At 36.9% G+C, this 14,890-nt stretch overlaps 2 protein-coding genes across 3 annotated transcripts; both read left to right on the forward strand.

Annotated features, from left to right (window-relative positions):
- LOC105164808 (ABC transporter G family member 32) lies at positions 1,039–9,321 on the forward strand. Of its 2 annotated transcripts, none has more exons than XM_020694678.1 (24): positions 1,039–1,512; positions 1,868–1,988; positions 2,084–2,172; positions 2,248–2,332; positions 2,513–2,672; positions 2,770–2,846; positions 2,950–3,000; positions 3,339–3,429; positions 3,516–3,817; positions 3,905–4,183; positions 4,309–4,625; positions 4,724–4,884; positions 5,001–5,104; positions 5,577–5,736; positions 6,283–6,477; positions 6,561–6,655; positions 6,749–7,078; positions 7,164–7,454; positions 7,536–7,619; positions 7,710–7,843; positions 7,925–8,152; positions 8,323–8,494; positions 8,597–8,851; positions 8,934–9,321. In XM_020694678.1, exons 1-24 carry the CDS (start codon positions 1,262–1,264, stop codon positions 9,204–9,206), a joined length of 4,305 nt encoding a protein of 1,434 aa, XP_020550337.1. In that variant the 5' UTR covers positions 1,039–1,261; the 3' UTR covers positions 9,207–9,321. The 2 variants fall into 2 exon arrangements, with proteins under 2 accessions (XP_020550337.1, XP_011081892.1); XM_011083590.2 differs by having other exon boundaries at positions 1,040–1,512; positions 6,283–6,405.
- On the forward strand, positions 9,242–12,343 carry LOC110011231 (pentatricopeptide repeat-containing protein At5g11310, mitochondrial). The gene is made up of 3 exons (XM_011083589.2): positions 9,242–10,155; positions 10,514–11,738; positions 11,830–12,343. The coding sequence occupies exons 1-3, from the start codon at positions 9,636–9,638 to the stop codon at positions 11,900–11,902; spliced, it is 1,818 nt and encodes a 605-aa protein (XP_011081891.1). The 5' UTR covers positions 9,242–9,635; the 3' UTR covers positions 11,903–12,343.

Genomic DNA, 14,890 nt, shown 5'->3' on the forward strand with positions numbered 1-14,890 from the left:
AATATAATGGACAATTACACTGTTTTTTTGAGTATTTGGTATAATTACACATAAATATCAAGTGGTTTGAAAAATTGGTATAGTAAACAAATGTTTAGTAAATAGATCACTCCCTTAGTCAAAATTCATGGAGTTTTGTTGGCGTTGGTGAATATGAACCTTCATTCAATTTTTTTGTCAATATCAATAAATTTTATCAGTTTTGACTAATAGAAATACTTATTTGTCAGATAAAAATAAATATTAGGAATACCAATTTTTAAATCATAAAAGAGATTTACATATTATTGCACGAAATTTTAAAACCAGCACAATTATCCGAACATAGTATCAAGTTTATGATATAAATCTTATCAAAATCTAAAATTATATTACATTTAATGATTGCTCGAAATTGATGCTGGTGATTGATAATTAAAAATTATAATATAATCAAAATTTATTCATATGGAAAAAAACCAAAAAGAAAAAGAGCAACAACCAAATTCAGTTTTATTTTTTCTTTTAGTAAAAGCGATAATTATTATTCCTTTTTAGATTAAGTTGATTATAATTATTAATATCAAATATTTATGATTAAAATTATCAATGATTATCACAATCATATATTAATAATCAAGCAAATATTTATATTTAGGTAATATTTATTATTGAAGTGGAATTATGCCTACTATTACAATAGAATAACATACAATACATTATTGAAATTTGAATCTATAATCTTTAAAAATTATAGAATCTTAATTTTATCAATTGAGCTAAATTTTATCGATAAATTCAGTAGTATTAACATTTAATTTGGACTAAATATTAGCCACACACGATTTTGTAGGCAAAAGTCAACAACTACTTGGAACTGTACGCGACTCTACTTTTTTCTCAAAAAGTCCAATAATGCTGTAATTTTCCAACCTACTGTGATCTACCACCTTTTCCCTCCCATGCACTGGTTCTTGTTAGTTACTCCCCACCAAGAATTCTGTAGGAATCATCACTCATATACATATAAAAATGAGAAAATTAAAGAAAAGAAAGACAAAATTTGATCTCAAGAACGCAATTAATGCAAAGCATGCAACAACCGCTTCCAGCCTCTAAAGTTGTTGCTGATTTGACCCATCGGACGCCACTCAGGATGCTTTCTCCTCTCATAATTAGGCCCTCAATTGTTTCTTTAAAGCATCTCCAGGAAACCCCTTTCCCTTGTCAGAGGAGTTGCTCTTAATTTCCCTCCACATTTGGGGTCTCGTCCCAGAAAAATATGTTTTCAAGAAACACATTGAGTATTAATGGTGATGAGGAGGAGGCCCTCGTGTTGGCTGCTTTGCAGAGGTCTCCTACTTATGACAGAGCCCGGACAGCGCTTTTCAGAAATGTTGCTGGGGAGCTTTCGTTGGTTGATGTTCGGAGGATCAAGGAGCAAGAACAGAAGCAAGTCTTGGATAAGTTGGTTAATGCAGTCAATGAAGACATTGAGGGGTTTTTCAGGAGAGTTAGGCAGAGATTTGATGCGTAAGGCTTTCAAGATTCTGTGTGTTTTTTGTTTTCCTACGCAGTTTCTTGATTATATGGGGTTTAGTTTAATTGATGGACGAGAACTTTCAGGATTCTGTGCGTATGTTTCAATGTTCAGGTTATTGATCTTGTGGGTGCTACGTTTTTATATCTTTTATCCTACTAGTTAAACATGCCCAAATTTATGCCAAGAAATTGGATTAAAGAATGACGTTATGCTGTTAAAGTGTGGGATTTTTGTTTGTCTTCTACTTTTCTGATAGCAGGATGATTTAGAACTTACTGCGTGAAAACTTTTAAGCTGCTTGTTAGTGTGTTCCTGTTATTCAAATGCTATCCATGTTCGTTACAGCGTCGGCCTGGAATTTCCAAAAGTTGAGGTTCGATTTCAGAATTTGCAAGTGGATGCATTAGTCCATGTAGGGAGTAGAGCTTTGCCAACAATACCCAATTTTATTTTTGACATGACTGAGGTAGGCCTGCAGAGTAAAAGTATCAGGTAAAAAATGAAAGGATTGTGTCCTGAATTAGCCTGACTGTGTCTGTGGAAATATGTAATGAAAAACAGGCTTTATTGAGGAAGCTAGGGATTTTCTCTGGAAGAAAACAGAAATTCTCTATCCTGAAGAACATAAATGGTGTCATACGGCCTTCAAGGTATAGCAAGAGCTTCAATCAAATATCAAGCTAAAGTGATTGTTTCTGAATTTAATGACTCAAGTTATGGTTTAGGTTGACTCTGCTTCTGGGCCCTCCAAGCTCTGGGAAGACGACATTTCTTTTGGCTCTTGCAGGTCGCCTTGCACCTAGTCTGCAGGTAACAGGACTTTTATTCGTCATCTGGACATAATCTCACACTATAGAAATATTGCCAAGTTTCAATTCTCTGGATGCCTAGAATATAACCTGCTGGAGCAGTTCACCTTAGAGTATTTTGAGTTCATATCTGGACCTTGTGCCTGTTCAATTCTTACAAGTCACAGAACCTGCTTTGAAGATGTCAGGGAAAGTTGCATACAATGGACATAATCTAGAGGAGTTTACTCCTCAGAGGACCGCAGCATATGCCAGCCAGCAGGATTGGCACATTTCTGAAATGACTGTGAGGGAGGTTCTTGAATTATCAGGACAATGTCAAGGCCCTGGATATAAACATGGTACATCAACTAGACATTATCTCAACAGAGTTGAAAAAAAAGGTTTTCATGCATTTTTCTCATCCGTTTATGAATTCGGTTTGGAATTGCCTTGTAGAAATGCTCATGGAACTTCTAAGAAGAGAAAAAAGTGCTGGAATAAACCCGGATCAAGATCTTGATATTTTTATCAAGGTATGTCTTCCTGATTGAAGTTATCTTTGATTAAAATGGCATATGCATTTATTTGATGGCCACAGCACTTGTTTCTGTCATTGAAATACTTGTTTTCTCCTAGGCAGTAGTGTTGGGGCAACAGACAAGTTTTCTTGTTGAATACATCATGAAGGTGCGTCATATTTTCTAATTTTTGAGAAGAATAAGTCAAATAGCACAAGAGATATGCCCAGATCTCATATTCATATTCTGTTATTTGTATGCCAAAAAATTACTTAATTTCTTGTTGTCTTTTCTGAAGTTTTTGCAACTCTTGTTCTTTCTTCACCACATTCTCTGAAAGACAGCTTGTGCAACTCACGTGCTGTCACTTCTGTTTTATCAATTTGTTTATTATCATATTGAGGATCATAGGTTCTGCAGTGGAAACAAGAGCAACAATCATTTGATCATGTTGCTAGTTAACATTTTGAACATTTCTTATGTATTGTTTCTGAAATTTATGTAAAGATTTTAGGACTGGATATTTGTGCTGATACATTGGTGGGAGATGAAATGCTTAAAGGGATATCAGGGGGACAAAAAAAGCGGCTCACTACTGGTAGTTATCCTTAATTGCTCTGATGGTGCTCAATTGCTGCTATAGAAAATTTTCAGCTAGAATTACTAACTTAGAAACATTGGCAGCTGAACTGCTTATGGGTGCTTCTAGGGTACTTTTTTTGGATGAGATATCAACAGGGCTAGATAGCTCAACTACCCATCAAATTATCAAATATCTATGGCACACAACTCATGCTCTTGATTGTACAATGCTAGTATCCCTCTTGCAACCGGACCCGGAGACTTATGAGATGTTTGATGACATAATTCTTTTTAGTGAGGGGCAAATTGTTTATCAGGGGCCCCGTGAAGCTGCCGTTGAGTTTTTTGCATTTATGGGTTTCAAGTGTCCATCCAGAAAAAATGTTGCTGACTTTCTACAAGAGGTAATCATTCGGAGTTCAAGCTGTGGAGGTAAAAATTTACTTGTTGGTTCTTGTTTCTGAAGCTTATCACTTCAACATTATGTTCAGGTAATATCTGAAAAGGATCAAGAGCAGTACTGGTTCCTCAATAGTCAATACAACTACGTACCTGTGGCAAAGTTTGTAGAAGCTTTTCAATCCTTTCGTGTTGGTAATTCGTTGGCACGGGAGTTGGCCATTCCATTTAATAAACATTACAATCATCCAGCTGCCCTATCTACCAAGACTTACGGTATAACAAGGGCTAAGCTTCTGAGGATTAGTTTTTCCTGGCAGATGCTACTACTGAAGCGGAATTCTCCTGTCTTTGTTTTCAAATTCATTCAGGTAATACTTTTTCGATATCTCTTATAATCCTCAGCCAATGAGGTTACATGTTAAGCTCTTTTCTGGAGTTGTCTGTTGTTCCTTAGACCGCAAAAATTTACCTAAGAGCATCTTCCTATTTGCAGCTACTCCTGATTATTTTGATCATGATGAGTGTGTTCTTCCGAACAACAATGCATCATAATACTCTTGAGGACGGTGGAGTCTACCTTGGTGCCCTTTACTTTGCGATAGTTATGATTCTTTTTAATGGATTTATGGAGGTCCCAATGTTGATAGCTAAGCTTCCTGTTCTTTACAAGCACAGAGATTTGCGTTTCTACCCCTGCTGGATATACACTCTTCCCTCTTGGCTTTTGAGTATTCCCCTTTCACTTGTAGAATCTTTTCTATGGGTGGCAGTTACATATTATGCCATTGGCTTTGATCCTCAAATAACCAGGTATATTTATATGGTTTCCATTTTTATTCAGTCCTCTGTATTTTCTTTTGACTAATATTTAAACATGGATGCAAATCTGACTTGTTTATATTTTACAGATGCCTCCTGCAGTTCTTGATATACTTCGCTTTGCACCAGATGTCTATAGGTCTTTTTCGTGTGATGGCATCACTAGGGCGAAATATGGTAGTTGCTAACACATTTGGATCTTTTGCTATGCTGGTTGTGATGGTCCTAGGGGGATTTATAATTTCAAGAGGTCATTGATAGTGCCCTTTTACTTTTTACTTGATAGTGAACCGCATTTCTTCCCTTAGCTGTTCATTTAATAATTTTACTGTACCTCATTCGTGCTTGGATATTTTATCCTAACAGATAGCATCCCAATTTGGTGGATCTGGGGTTACTGGTTCTCCCCGATGATGTATGCCCAAAGTGCAGCTTCAGTTAATGAATTTCTCGGTCACTCCTGGGATAAGGTATTCACATCTTGTGGTGCCATTTCTGTCTCATTTATACCTTTGTTTACTTAAATATGCAACAATTTCCCCATGTACACTAAGTGGGTCTCACATTTTTACTGGTGTTAACTAAGTCTAAGGCTACCACAAACTTTCCGGCAATTGTTTATGAACATAATTATCTCGAAAATATTTCATACAAATCAGTTAATACTCTTTATCTATAATAAAGTTGAATTAGCACTTTTTTTTTTTATTTATCTTTAAGAAGGAAAACGGAAAAGATGCTCGAATCAATTACCCATTGTCTGGTTAAGATTGTTTTAGCTAATGCTGCCTTAAAAGGCCACAATACCAGTTGCTTGATTCCATATCAAGGACAATATCTACATGAAAGAACTCTTTCAGCTGGTTATTTGTTTTTGTCTGTCTCATAAGTACATACACCTTCTTCTGTATTTGATAAACTTTTCCTTCTTCCTGATGTTAGAAAGCTGGAGACAACAGTACTTTGTCTTTGGGGGAAATGTTGCTGAAGGTTCGCAGTTTATTTCCAGATGACCATTGGTACTGGATTGGTTTTGGAGCATTACTTGGATATACATTGTTATTCAACACCCTCTTCACTTTGTTTCTGACTCACCTAAACCGTAAGTTTCATTCCTTAAACTAACTTGTGATGGCTCCATAGATTGGGGAAAGCTCCAAGATTTAGCTGTTGCATAACTTACCAATGATGAAATGAAGTATGGGCATTAGCGGAGAACAAATAAGGAACTTTAGAGAAGCAGAGGCCCTTATCATTGGCATTTTAAAATAATTATCAAGGCCTATCTGGTTATAATAGTTTGTCTTTTGCATATTTTGACTGCTTTGGCTCCCTTATTTCAGTTTCAGACTATAATTAGAAGCTTTCTTAACCAAGTACTTGTGACTGCTTGATACAAGAAGTTGATAGCAGATAATATTGTAAATTGTCTCACCACATACTCAAAGTATGTTAAAATAACTCAGAGAATGTAGACGTTATCCTACAGCGGTTTAATACTGGCAAATGAACCAGTATATGGCTTGTTTCGACAATGTTAAAATTTATGTGCATCTGTTAAATTGGTGTTTTCAACCATTATTATTGCTGTCAAAGTGATCTGATCCATGTGGTGAACTCTAATTATCTCTTTGTAATTTTTTTGCAGCTCTAGGGAATCAACAAGCTATTGTTCCCCTGGCGGATCATCACGACAAAGACAAGGAACATGACAGTGAACCTTCCATTATTTCTTTTGGAGAGTTCTTGCAACATTCACACTCATTTACTGGTTTGCCAAAGAACTCTGAATCTTCCATAATAGCTTTTGGAGAATTTTTGCAACATTCACACTCATTCACTGGTTTGCCAAAGAGCTACTTGTTGCTTAATTTCCTTTCAGGATTTGGGACTGTATCTTATTTTTACATTCACAAATCTTGGCAGGCAAGAGTATTTGCAAACGCAAAGGAATGGTTCTTCCATTTGAACCTCTTTCCATGTGTTTTAGCAACATCAGCTATTATGTTGACATTCCTATGGTATATCAACAATATAATTTTAGCATGAGAGTGTGATCAACAAAACTGATTTTTCTGAGATATGTGACTATGTTTAGCTATTTCATGCTTCAGGAACTGAAGGGACAGGGTCTTCCGGACAGGTTGCGGCTACTGGTAGATGTAACTGGAGCATTCCGACCTGGAGTGCTTACTGCATTAATTGGTGTCAGTGGTGCTGGTAAAACTACACTCATGGATGTTTTAGCCGGTAGGAAAACTGGCGGACATATTGAAGGCAGTATCTATGTTTCTGGATATCCCAAGAATCAAGAAACATTTGCAAGGATTTCTGGCTACTGTGAACAGAATGATGTTCATTCTCCATGTCTCACTGTACATGAATCACTCTTGTTTTCTGCTTGGCTCCGACTATCTTCTCAGTGTGACTTTGCTACACAAAGAGTAATTTCTTGGTGTCTTTTCTTATCCCTTTCGTACTGCTTTCGTGTATTTTTCTCTTATTAAATTGTTTGAAAATGATTTACAGGCTTTTGTGGATGAGGTTATGGAACTAGTTGAGCTAACTCCATTACGTAGAGCACTAGTAGGTGTACCAGGAGTAAATGGTTTGTCCGTAGAACAAAGAAAAAGGCTGACAATTGCAGTTGAGCTTGTTGCCAATCCTTCTATTGTATTCATGGATGAACCTACTTCAGGACTTGATGCCAGGGCTGCAGCAATTGTGATGAGAGCTGTAAGGAACATTGTTGACACTGGTCGGACGATTGTTTGCACTATTCACCAGCCCAGCATTGACATTTTTGAATCTTTTGATGAGGTTTCTTCTTTTCTAGCAAGTGATCTTTAGATGAGCTTGCCTGGAGCCAAAGATCTGATCTTTCATTCTCACTTGTCCCAGCTTCTATTAATGAAAAGAGGCGGACAGCTCATTTATGCAGGTCCATTGGGCAAAAATTCTATCAAACTTATTCGTTACTTTGAGGTGCACCATTTTCCACCAAATGCTAATCAATCTTTTTTATGATGTTCTGATCTTGACTTATAACCAGAACTTTATTCTTTTGTCTCCTAGGCTATTCCAGGAGTTCAAAAAATAAGACCTGGATATAACCCTGCAGCTTGGATTCTTGAAGTTACATCTCCAGCGGAAGAAAATCGTGTGGGTTTGGACTTTGCAGAAATTTATCGCCGATCAACTTTGTTTCAGTAAGTGCTTATTTACTCCTTGGAGGGCAAAATTTTGTGGATTTGTTAAAATACATACCTTTATGTATCCCACTGTTTCAGGCAAAATAAGATGGTGGTTGAGAGGTTAAGCAAGCCAGATAAGGATACCAAAGAATTGAGCTTCCCAAGCAAATACTCTCTGTCATTTTTTGGTCAGTTCCTGGCATGTCTTTGGAAGCAGAACCTCTCATACTGGCGGAACCCACAATATACTGCCGTACGCTTCTTCTACACTGTTATCATCTCATTGATGTTCGGAACAATATGCTGGAAATTTGGTTCCAAAAGGTTTCCTCTCTGAACATTTACTTTCCTATACCCTTTATATTGAGCATCTGATCTCTTTGCTGCTATCTTTTACTTTCCAATTCCTTGTTCTTGGACTGATTTTTCCTAGATTTCTTGAATGGAAATATGGTTCATGTGCTGAATACCATCTTCTGGTGTTACCTTTACAGGGAATCCCAACAGGATATATTCAATGCTATGGGATCCATGTATGCAGCTGTTTTATTCATCGGAATAACAAATGCGACTTCTGTGCAGCCAGTGGTTTTTGTTGAAAGGTTCGTTTCATACAGGGAGAGAGCTGCAGGAATGTATTCTGCATTACCATTTGCCTTTGCCCAGGCACGATTTTCGACCTCTCTTTTTCTGATCCAAGTAATGTAAAGCGTATTCAGTATTCTCACATGTTTTTATTAAAAAATCTAACTAAATCTTGTTTCACAGGTGGCAGTTGAATTCCCCTACGTTTGCGTGCAGTCCCTCATTTACAGCGCTATCTTCTACTTCATGGCATCCTTTGAGTGGAATGTATGGAAGTTTCTTTGGTATATATATTTCATGTATTTCACGTTACTCTACTTCACCTTCTTTGGGATGATGACAATTTCCGTCACACCCAATCACAACGTCGCAGCAATCCTTGCTGCCCCATTCTACATGATGTGGAACCTTTTCAGCGGCTTCATGATTTCTCACATGGTAATCTATGCACTGACTTTGCCAATGTATCAAATTAATATTGATTTGAGTAACTCTTATCATGATTCTCCATTGTCTTCAGAGGATTCCCATATGGTGGAGATGGTATTACTGGGCCAATCCGATAGCCTGGAGCTTATACGGACTTCTAACGTCCCAGTACGGAGACGTGGATGAATCAGTTAGGCTTACTGATGGAGTCCACTCAATGCCAATAAAACAGCTGCTCAAACATCAGTTTGGTTTCAGGCATGATTTCCTGGGCATTGCTGGTATTGTTGTGGTTGGTTTCTGTGTGCTGTTTGCTGTGACTTTTGCTTTCTCAATCAAGTCCTTCAACTTCCAGAGGAGATGAAAGGAAGGAGGGAACTTATATAATTGCATAGGATACTTGTAAAGTTGTTCAACAACAAGATTTTGTGTCATTCTTGAGCCTTGAAGAAATCATTAGTCTCGAAATTTAGTACAAACATTCTTTTCTTGTTCTGATTGTTCTACGGTGATGCTGACCTTGTGCCTGAGAAGAAGCTACAAGAATATCAGAGAATACTAAGTAAAATCATTAGAACATTTCATTTTTTCTGTGTCTAGGCAAGCTAGGTTTCCAGATTTTTGTTTTGGTTTTCTTGAAATTGTATAAATATGATAATCATCATTGCTACTATTTCTGGTGGACACATATATTAGTTTTTACTTTGCCCAATGGTTCGTTTACAAGCCAAGAGACCTTATGAATTCGTGAAAAGATTATTGTAATTGCTTTTATATACACACCCACACACTAATGAACATCCGCCGCTCTGTTTTCTCCCTAGCCGCCGCCGGCGCGGCCCGCCGCCTCAGGCTTCTCTCCACCCAATCATCATTCTCAATCCCAATTCCCCTCCTAAATAAAAACCCTCCGCACCCACCATCTTCGTTCCCCCAAAACCCTGATTCCGCCGCCCTCTCAGATTTTACACGCATCTCCGAGCTTCTCTCAAACCCGTCCCTCCAGCCAGGGGATGGTATGGAAGAGGCCCTAACCGCGGCCCAAATCAGTCCAAGCCCTAACCTTTTACTCCAAATTTTTAGCCATTTTGATTCCACTCCAAAACCCTTGTTCACGCTCTTCAATTGGGCGCAGAAGCGGCCTGATTTCCAATTTTCCATGGCCGTTTTCAATGCCATGGTTAATTCTCTTGGCAAGGCCCGAGAGTTCGACTCAGCTTGGTGCCTAATTCTTGATCAGATTAAAGGAGATCCTAGCAGAAGGCCCGATTCTGATACTTTTCTCATTATGATTAGGAGATACGCACGCGCAGGTACGATTTCAGTTTTGCTGGATTTTCCAGGGATTATAAGCAGTAGGCGTTCATCTTCATTATTTCTGTAATTTTTGGCTGTTATACTTTCTTGCATAGAATTTTGATAGTTTTCTTCAGTGTTGTCTCGAGTAAGGAACAATTTGTTACGTGTTTTTCTTTTCTATCAGTTGGAACTTTCAGCGATTAATTGGACACTGTTCTTTATTATGCGTGGACTTCTATTCTTATTTTGGCTTTGGATTATAATACTTAATGATTGTAAGAGCGATCTCGCTTCAGAGTGTTGTCCGCTTTTGCAGTTTTGATTCTGTTTCTGGTGTGTTTTTTTGCTTAATACATGTTTCTATGGACACAGGTCTTCCCCTGGCAGCCATTCGGACATTTGAATATGCGTCTAGTTTGGATTTCTTGCGTGATTTAGACCCAGAAAAGAATTTATTTGAGACTCTGTTAGACGCTTTATGCAAAGAAGGACATGTTAGGGCAGCCTCGCAGTACGTCGATAAGCACAGGGCAAAAGATCCAAGCTGGTTACCACCCATCAGGATATATAATATACTGCTGAATGGATGGTGCCGATCGCGTAGACTTAAGCATGCTAAGCGGCTTTGGGTGCAGATGAAAAAGGAGAATGTGAAACCAACTGTTGTAACGTATGGGACCATCATTGAAGGATTGTGCCGAATGCGCCTCCCTGACATGGCAATGGAGTTGCTCAATGAGATGAAGGCAGAAGGAGTTGAGCCCAATGCCATTGTGTATAATCCAATAATAGATGCGTTAGGAGAAGCCGGCAGGTTTGAAGAGGCACTGGGGATGCTGGAACGTTTCTCAATTTTAGAACTTGGTCCTACTATATCGACCTATAATTCACTGGTGAAGGGCTTCTGCAAGGCAGGTGATCTGGTAGAGGCTAGCAAGATCCTCAAGATGATGATTGATAATAAATGTTTACCAACTCCTACAACTTATAGTTATTTCTTCAAGTACTTCTCGAAGGTTGGCAAAACTGAAGCTGGCTTGAACCTTTATACCAAAATGATCAGATCTGGGTATGAACCAGATCGGCTTACGTATCATCTGCTGGTGAAAATGTTGTGCAAAGAAGGGAAACTGGACCTTACCGTGCAAATTATCAAGGAGATGAGAGCTAGAGGATTTGATTTGGACTTGGCTTCTAGTACCATGCTGATGCATTTATTATGGAGAATGCGCAGATATGATGAGGCTGTTTCTGAATTTCAGGACGTGTTTCGTAGAGGTATTATTCCTCAGCATCTCACGTATCGGAGAATGGCTGAGGAATTAGAGAGGCAGGGAATGATTGAAACATCACAGAAACTTCATGATCTAATGAAATCAGTACCCCACTCAACAAAGCTGCCTGATACGTACAAGGGATATAGAAACTCTTCACATGAAAGAAAAATATCTATAATACAGAGAGCTGAGGCCATGTCTGATATCTTAAAGACATGTGAAAACCCAAGGGAGCTTGTCAAGCACAAAAATCGACCAGAGAACTCTGTACTCAGTGCACAGAAGTTAATGGATAGTATTCAGCGAAAATCCAACTTGAGGTGAAATTTTAGTTAACTCATTGGAGCCTTCCTTCCCTGGCTCCTATATTTGGAATATGATTTTAATTTTTTAATGTTCATCACAATGCAGACACCTCGGACAGGATCCAAGCATACCATCTCTTAGCATAGAAGAAGATATTCTATCAAGGAAGGTTGGATGAGGGACATTGGATCATTGGATGCTTATGAGAAAGAAGATTGAAAACCCAAAATATAACTCCTGAAACCTTTTTTGGAGCTTTGGAAGGATGTATCAAATGTATTGCTCCTAGACGACGTTGGAAGTGTTTTATTCCTTGGAGGATAATGAATTGAATCAATACGTTTCATATACTAGGGATGTTGGATTGATTTGTGCTCTTGGGTCCGGCTCAACTTCTCCTACTTGTAAATCAATGGAGGCCGGTGATCTGGTGGACGACGCTATAGTACAATCTTTACAATGATGATGTAGTATATCAGTTTACCAACTCCTACAGCTTATAGTAACTTCCGCAGATACTTCTTGGAATTCTTGGCAGACTAAACAGAGGCTGAACTCTTTACCACAAGATGATCAGATGTGGCTAAGAAACCTATTGAACTTTGCTATAATCTGATAATTCTTGTGCGAATTGGAACATGAACAATGCTATTTTGTCGTCTCAGAGATGGGAAGAACTGCCACAGGTACTTTGCTGTTGCACACGCTACACAAACCTCAATCGTTTATGTACTACAAGTTGATAATTGACCTTCTTTTTCCAAGTATTATAATTAATCACGATGATGTTCGAAAGCCAAGAACCGAGTTCTGTTCCGTGCGGACGATGATGTTATAAAGTGAACTGCTGATGTAATATAGTAATCTTATAACCTTTGTCTGCGTAGTGTTCGAAAGACTACCTTATCTGCAGTAGTTTGGTCCACAAGAATGAGGTTAGTATACCTTTTTGGTTGGGTTAAGGATTTTACTAGTCCATTATTATTGAGATGTGATAACTAGTTATTGCTGGGTCCATATGATCATTATCAAGTTCATGAATCATAATCGAATCAAGACACTTGATATATATCAATTTCTATATTATACTTCATATGCTAACTTCTTATCCTGTCTTGAGGCTAAATAATTATTTTTAGTATAAGGTTTTTAAAATAAAGGGTAAATTACATCGACATGTCACGAGGTTAGATTTAATTATACAAATGGTTCTCGTTCTTTGTAAAATTATAGTACACTCCTAGAACGGGTATTAAGCAGTAAAATTACAGATATACCTCTTGATGGGATGTTAGAACAATGTGTTTGGAGGAAGTTTCGGCATTGAGTAGGGTATACTAGTAATTATAACTACAACTTTAAAGAATGTACTTGTAAATTTGCAAAGCATATGGAGTATTTATCTTTAATTTGAAAATTGTAAGAAGGGTGAAAAATATATTAATTATAAAATTGTTATGTTTTTAGATTTCATAAGATTTAATATTCTTTTATTTTATTTGAACAGAATTAATTTTCAATGTATAATATTATTATAGTATAAGGTATGAAAATAATTCTATACATAGGGGGCAACTAAAATATTATTAGCAAACTTATCCCAACACCATTAAAATAAAGGACAATAACAAGTCATTATGGCACAATAAAGTCAAGATAAAACCTTGTGAGTATGAAAATGATAACTCATCCCACTTTTAATAATATATATATATTAAAAAAAATGTTGTGACCCACATCCATGTACATAATGCCCACTGCCTTAGATTAACTATAATCAAATATTTCCTATAACCACATATCAATTGGTCATCATTGCAAAATAAGAAAATTACTATAGATTAGATAGTCAAAGCATCCATTTGAGTGCATTATTCAACGTTGTATATATATATATATATATATTATAAATTAATATTCTTGATAAAGATTGGCTTCTAACTTATACCAACTCCATTAATTTGATTAAAAAAAAATAATCGATGAAATATAAATTGATAAACAGATTCGAATCCATAATTATAATTATAATATTAATATTAATATTAATTAGTTTAATTGCGATTAATTTAAATCAATAAAATTTAATAAATAATCTTCACAAAAATTGATGGGAAAAAATGTCAATTTGTAAATTTGAGATATTACGGTCAATATGTTTATTGTAATAATAGTTATAATTAATTATTAAATTTGATGTATATATTAATTAAAGATGTAATTGTAATTGATTTATTAAAAGTATATTACGAACAAATATTAATGTAAGAATTGAAAGAAAAAAAAAGAAATAAGTAAAGAAAAGGAAATAGCTAGGTGGAGAGAGAGAGAGAGAGAGGGGGGATAAATGTAGCGGACAAGTAGGGAGAATCTTTGAGCAATGATATTTTACTAATTTATGTATATATTTAAATGGGAAAAAGGGGAAAGCACAAAGGCCAATGTGAAGAAAACGACGGCTGAGTAATGGGCTGATTGATAGAAACACAGAGACAGAGAGTGGTTGCAGTCAACATATGTACTCAAATATCACATACATTTATACACACACTCTCCCACTCCCTCTCTCTCTCTCTCTCTCTCACACACACACTTACACAGAGAGAGAAAGAGAATCAGTGCTCCAAAATTCCCTCCCACGCACCACTCCTCATACCAACGTAAATCCTCAACTCACATGTCTCTCTCTCTCTCCCCCCCCCTTCTTTTCTCTTAGTGACATGAGCCACTTCTTTCTATTTTTACGTTTTCACCTCTTTTTATCTACCCCAAAAATTAACACACACACTTACACACATCTACACAGGCCTTAATTGTGTGTGTGGTGTGTGCAAGAACACAAGCAGAGCCAGCAAGCATCGATTCTTGAACATAAAAAAGAACCCACTTCTAACAGCTATTATGTATCCCACCAACATAATTCATATATGGGCACAGAGAGATTCATCGGAATAATTAAAAAAAAGTAATTGGTAGGAAAAGAAAAAGAAAAGAGAGGGAGAACTGAAAAGATACTGGTACTGTTATTAAAAGAAGAAAGCACATTTGTATCTGTATTATGCCAGAAAAATTAAAAATTGTAACAAAAAAACTTTTCCTTTTCAGTGCTCTTCTTCTCTCTCTCTCCCCCCCCCCCCCCCTTAAAAAAACACTGCGTGAGTTATTT

This window comes from Sesamum indicum, linkage group LG6, assembly GCF_000512975.1.
Source record: "Sesamum indicum cultivar Zhongzhi No. 13 linkage group LG6, S_indicum_v1.0, whole genome shotgun sequence".
Lineage (NCBI taxonomy): Eukaryota > Viridiplantae > Streptophyta > Magnoliopsida > Lamiales > Pedaliaceae > Sesamum > Sesamum indicum.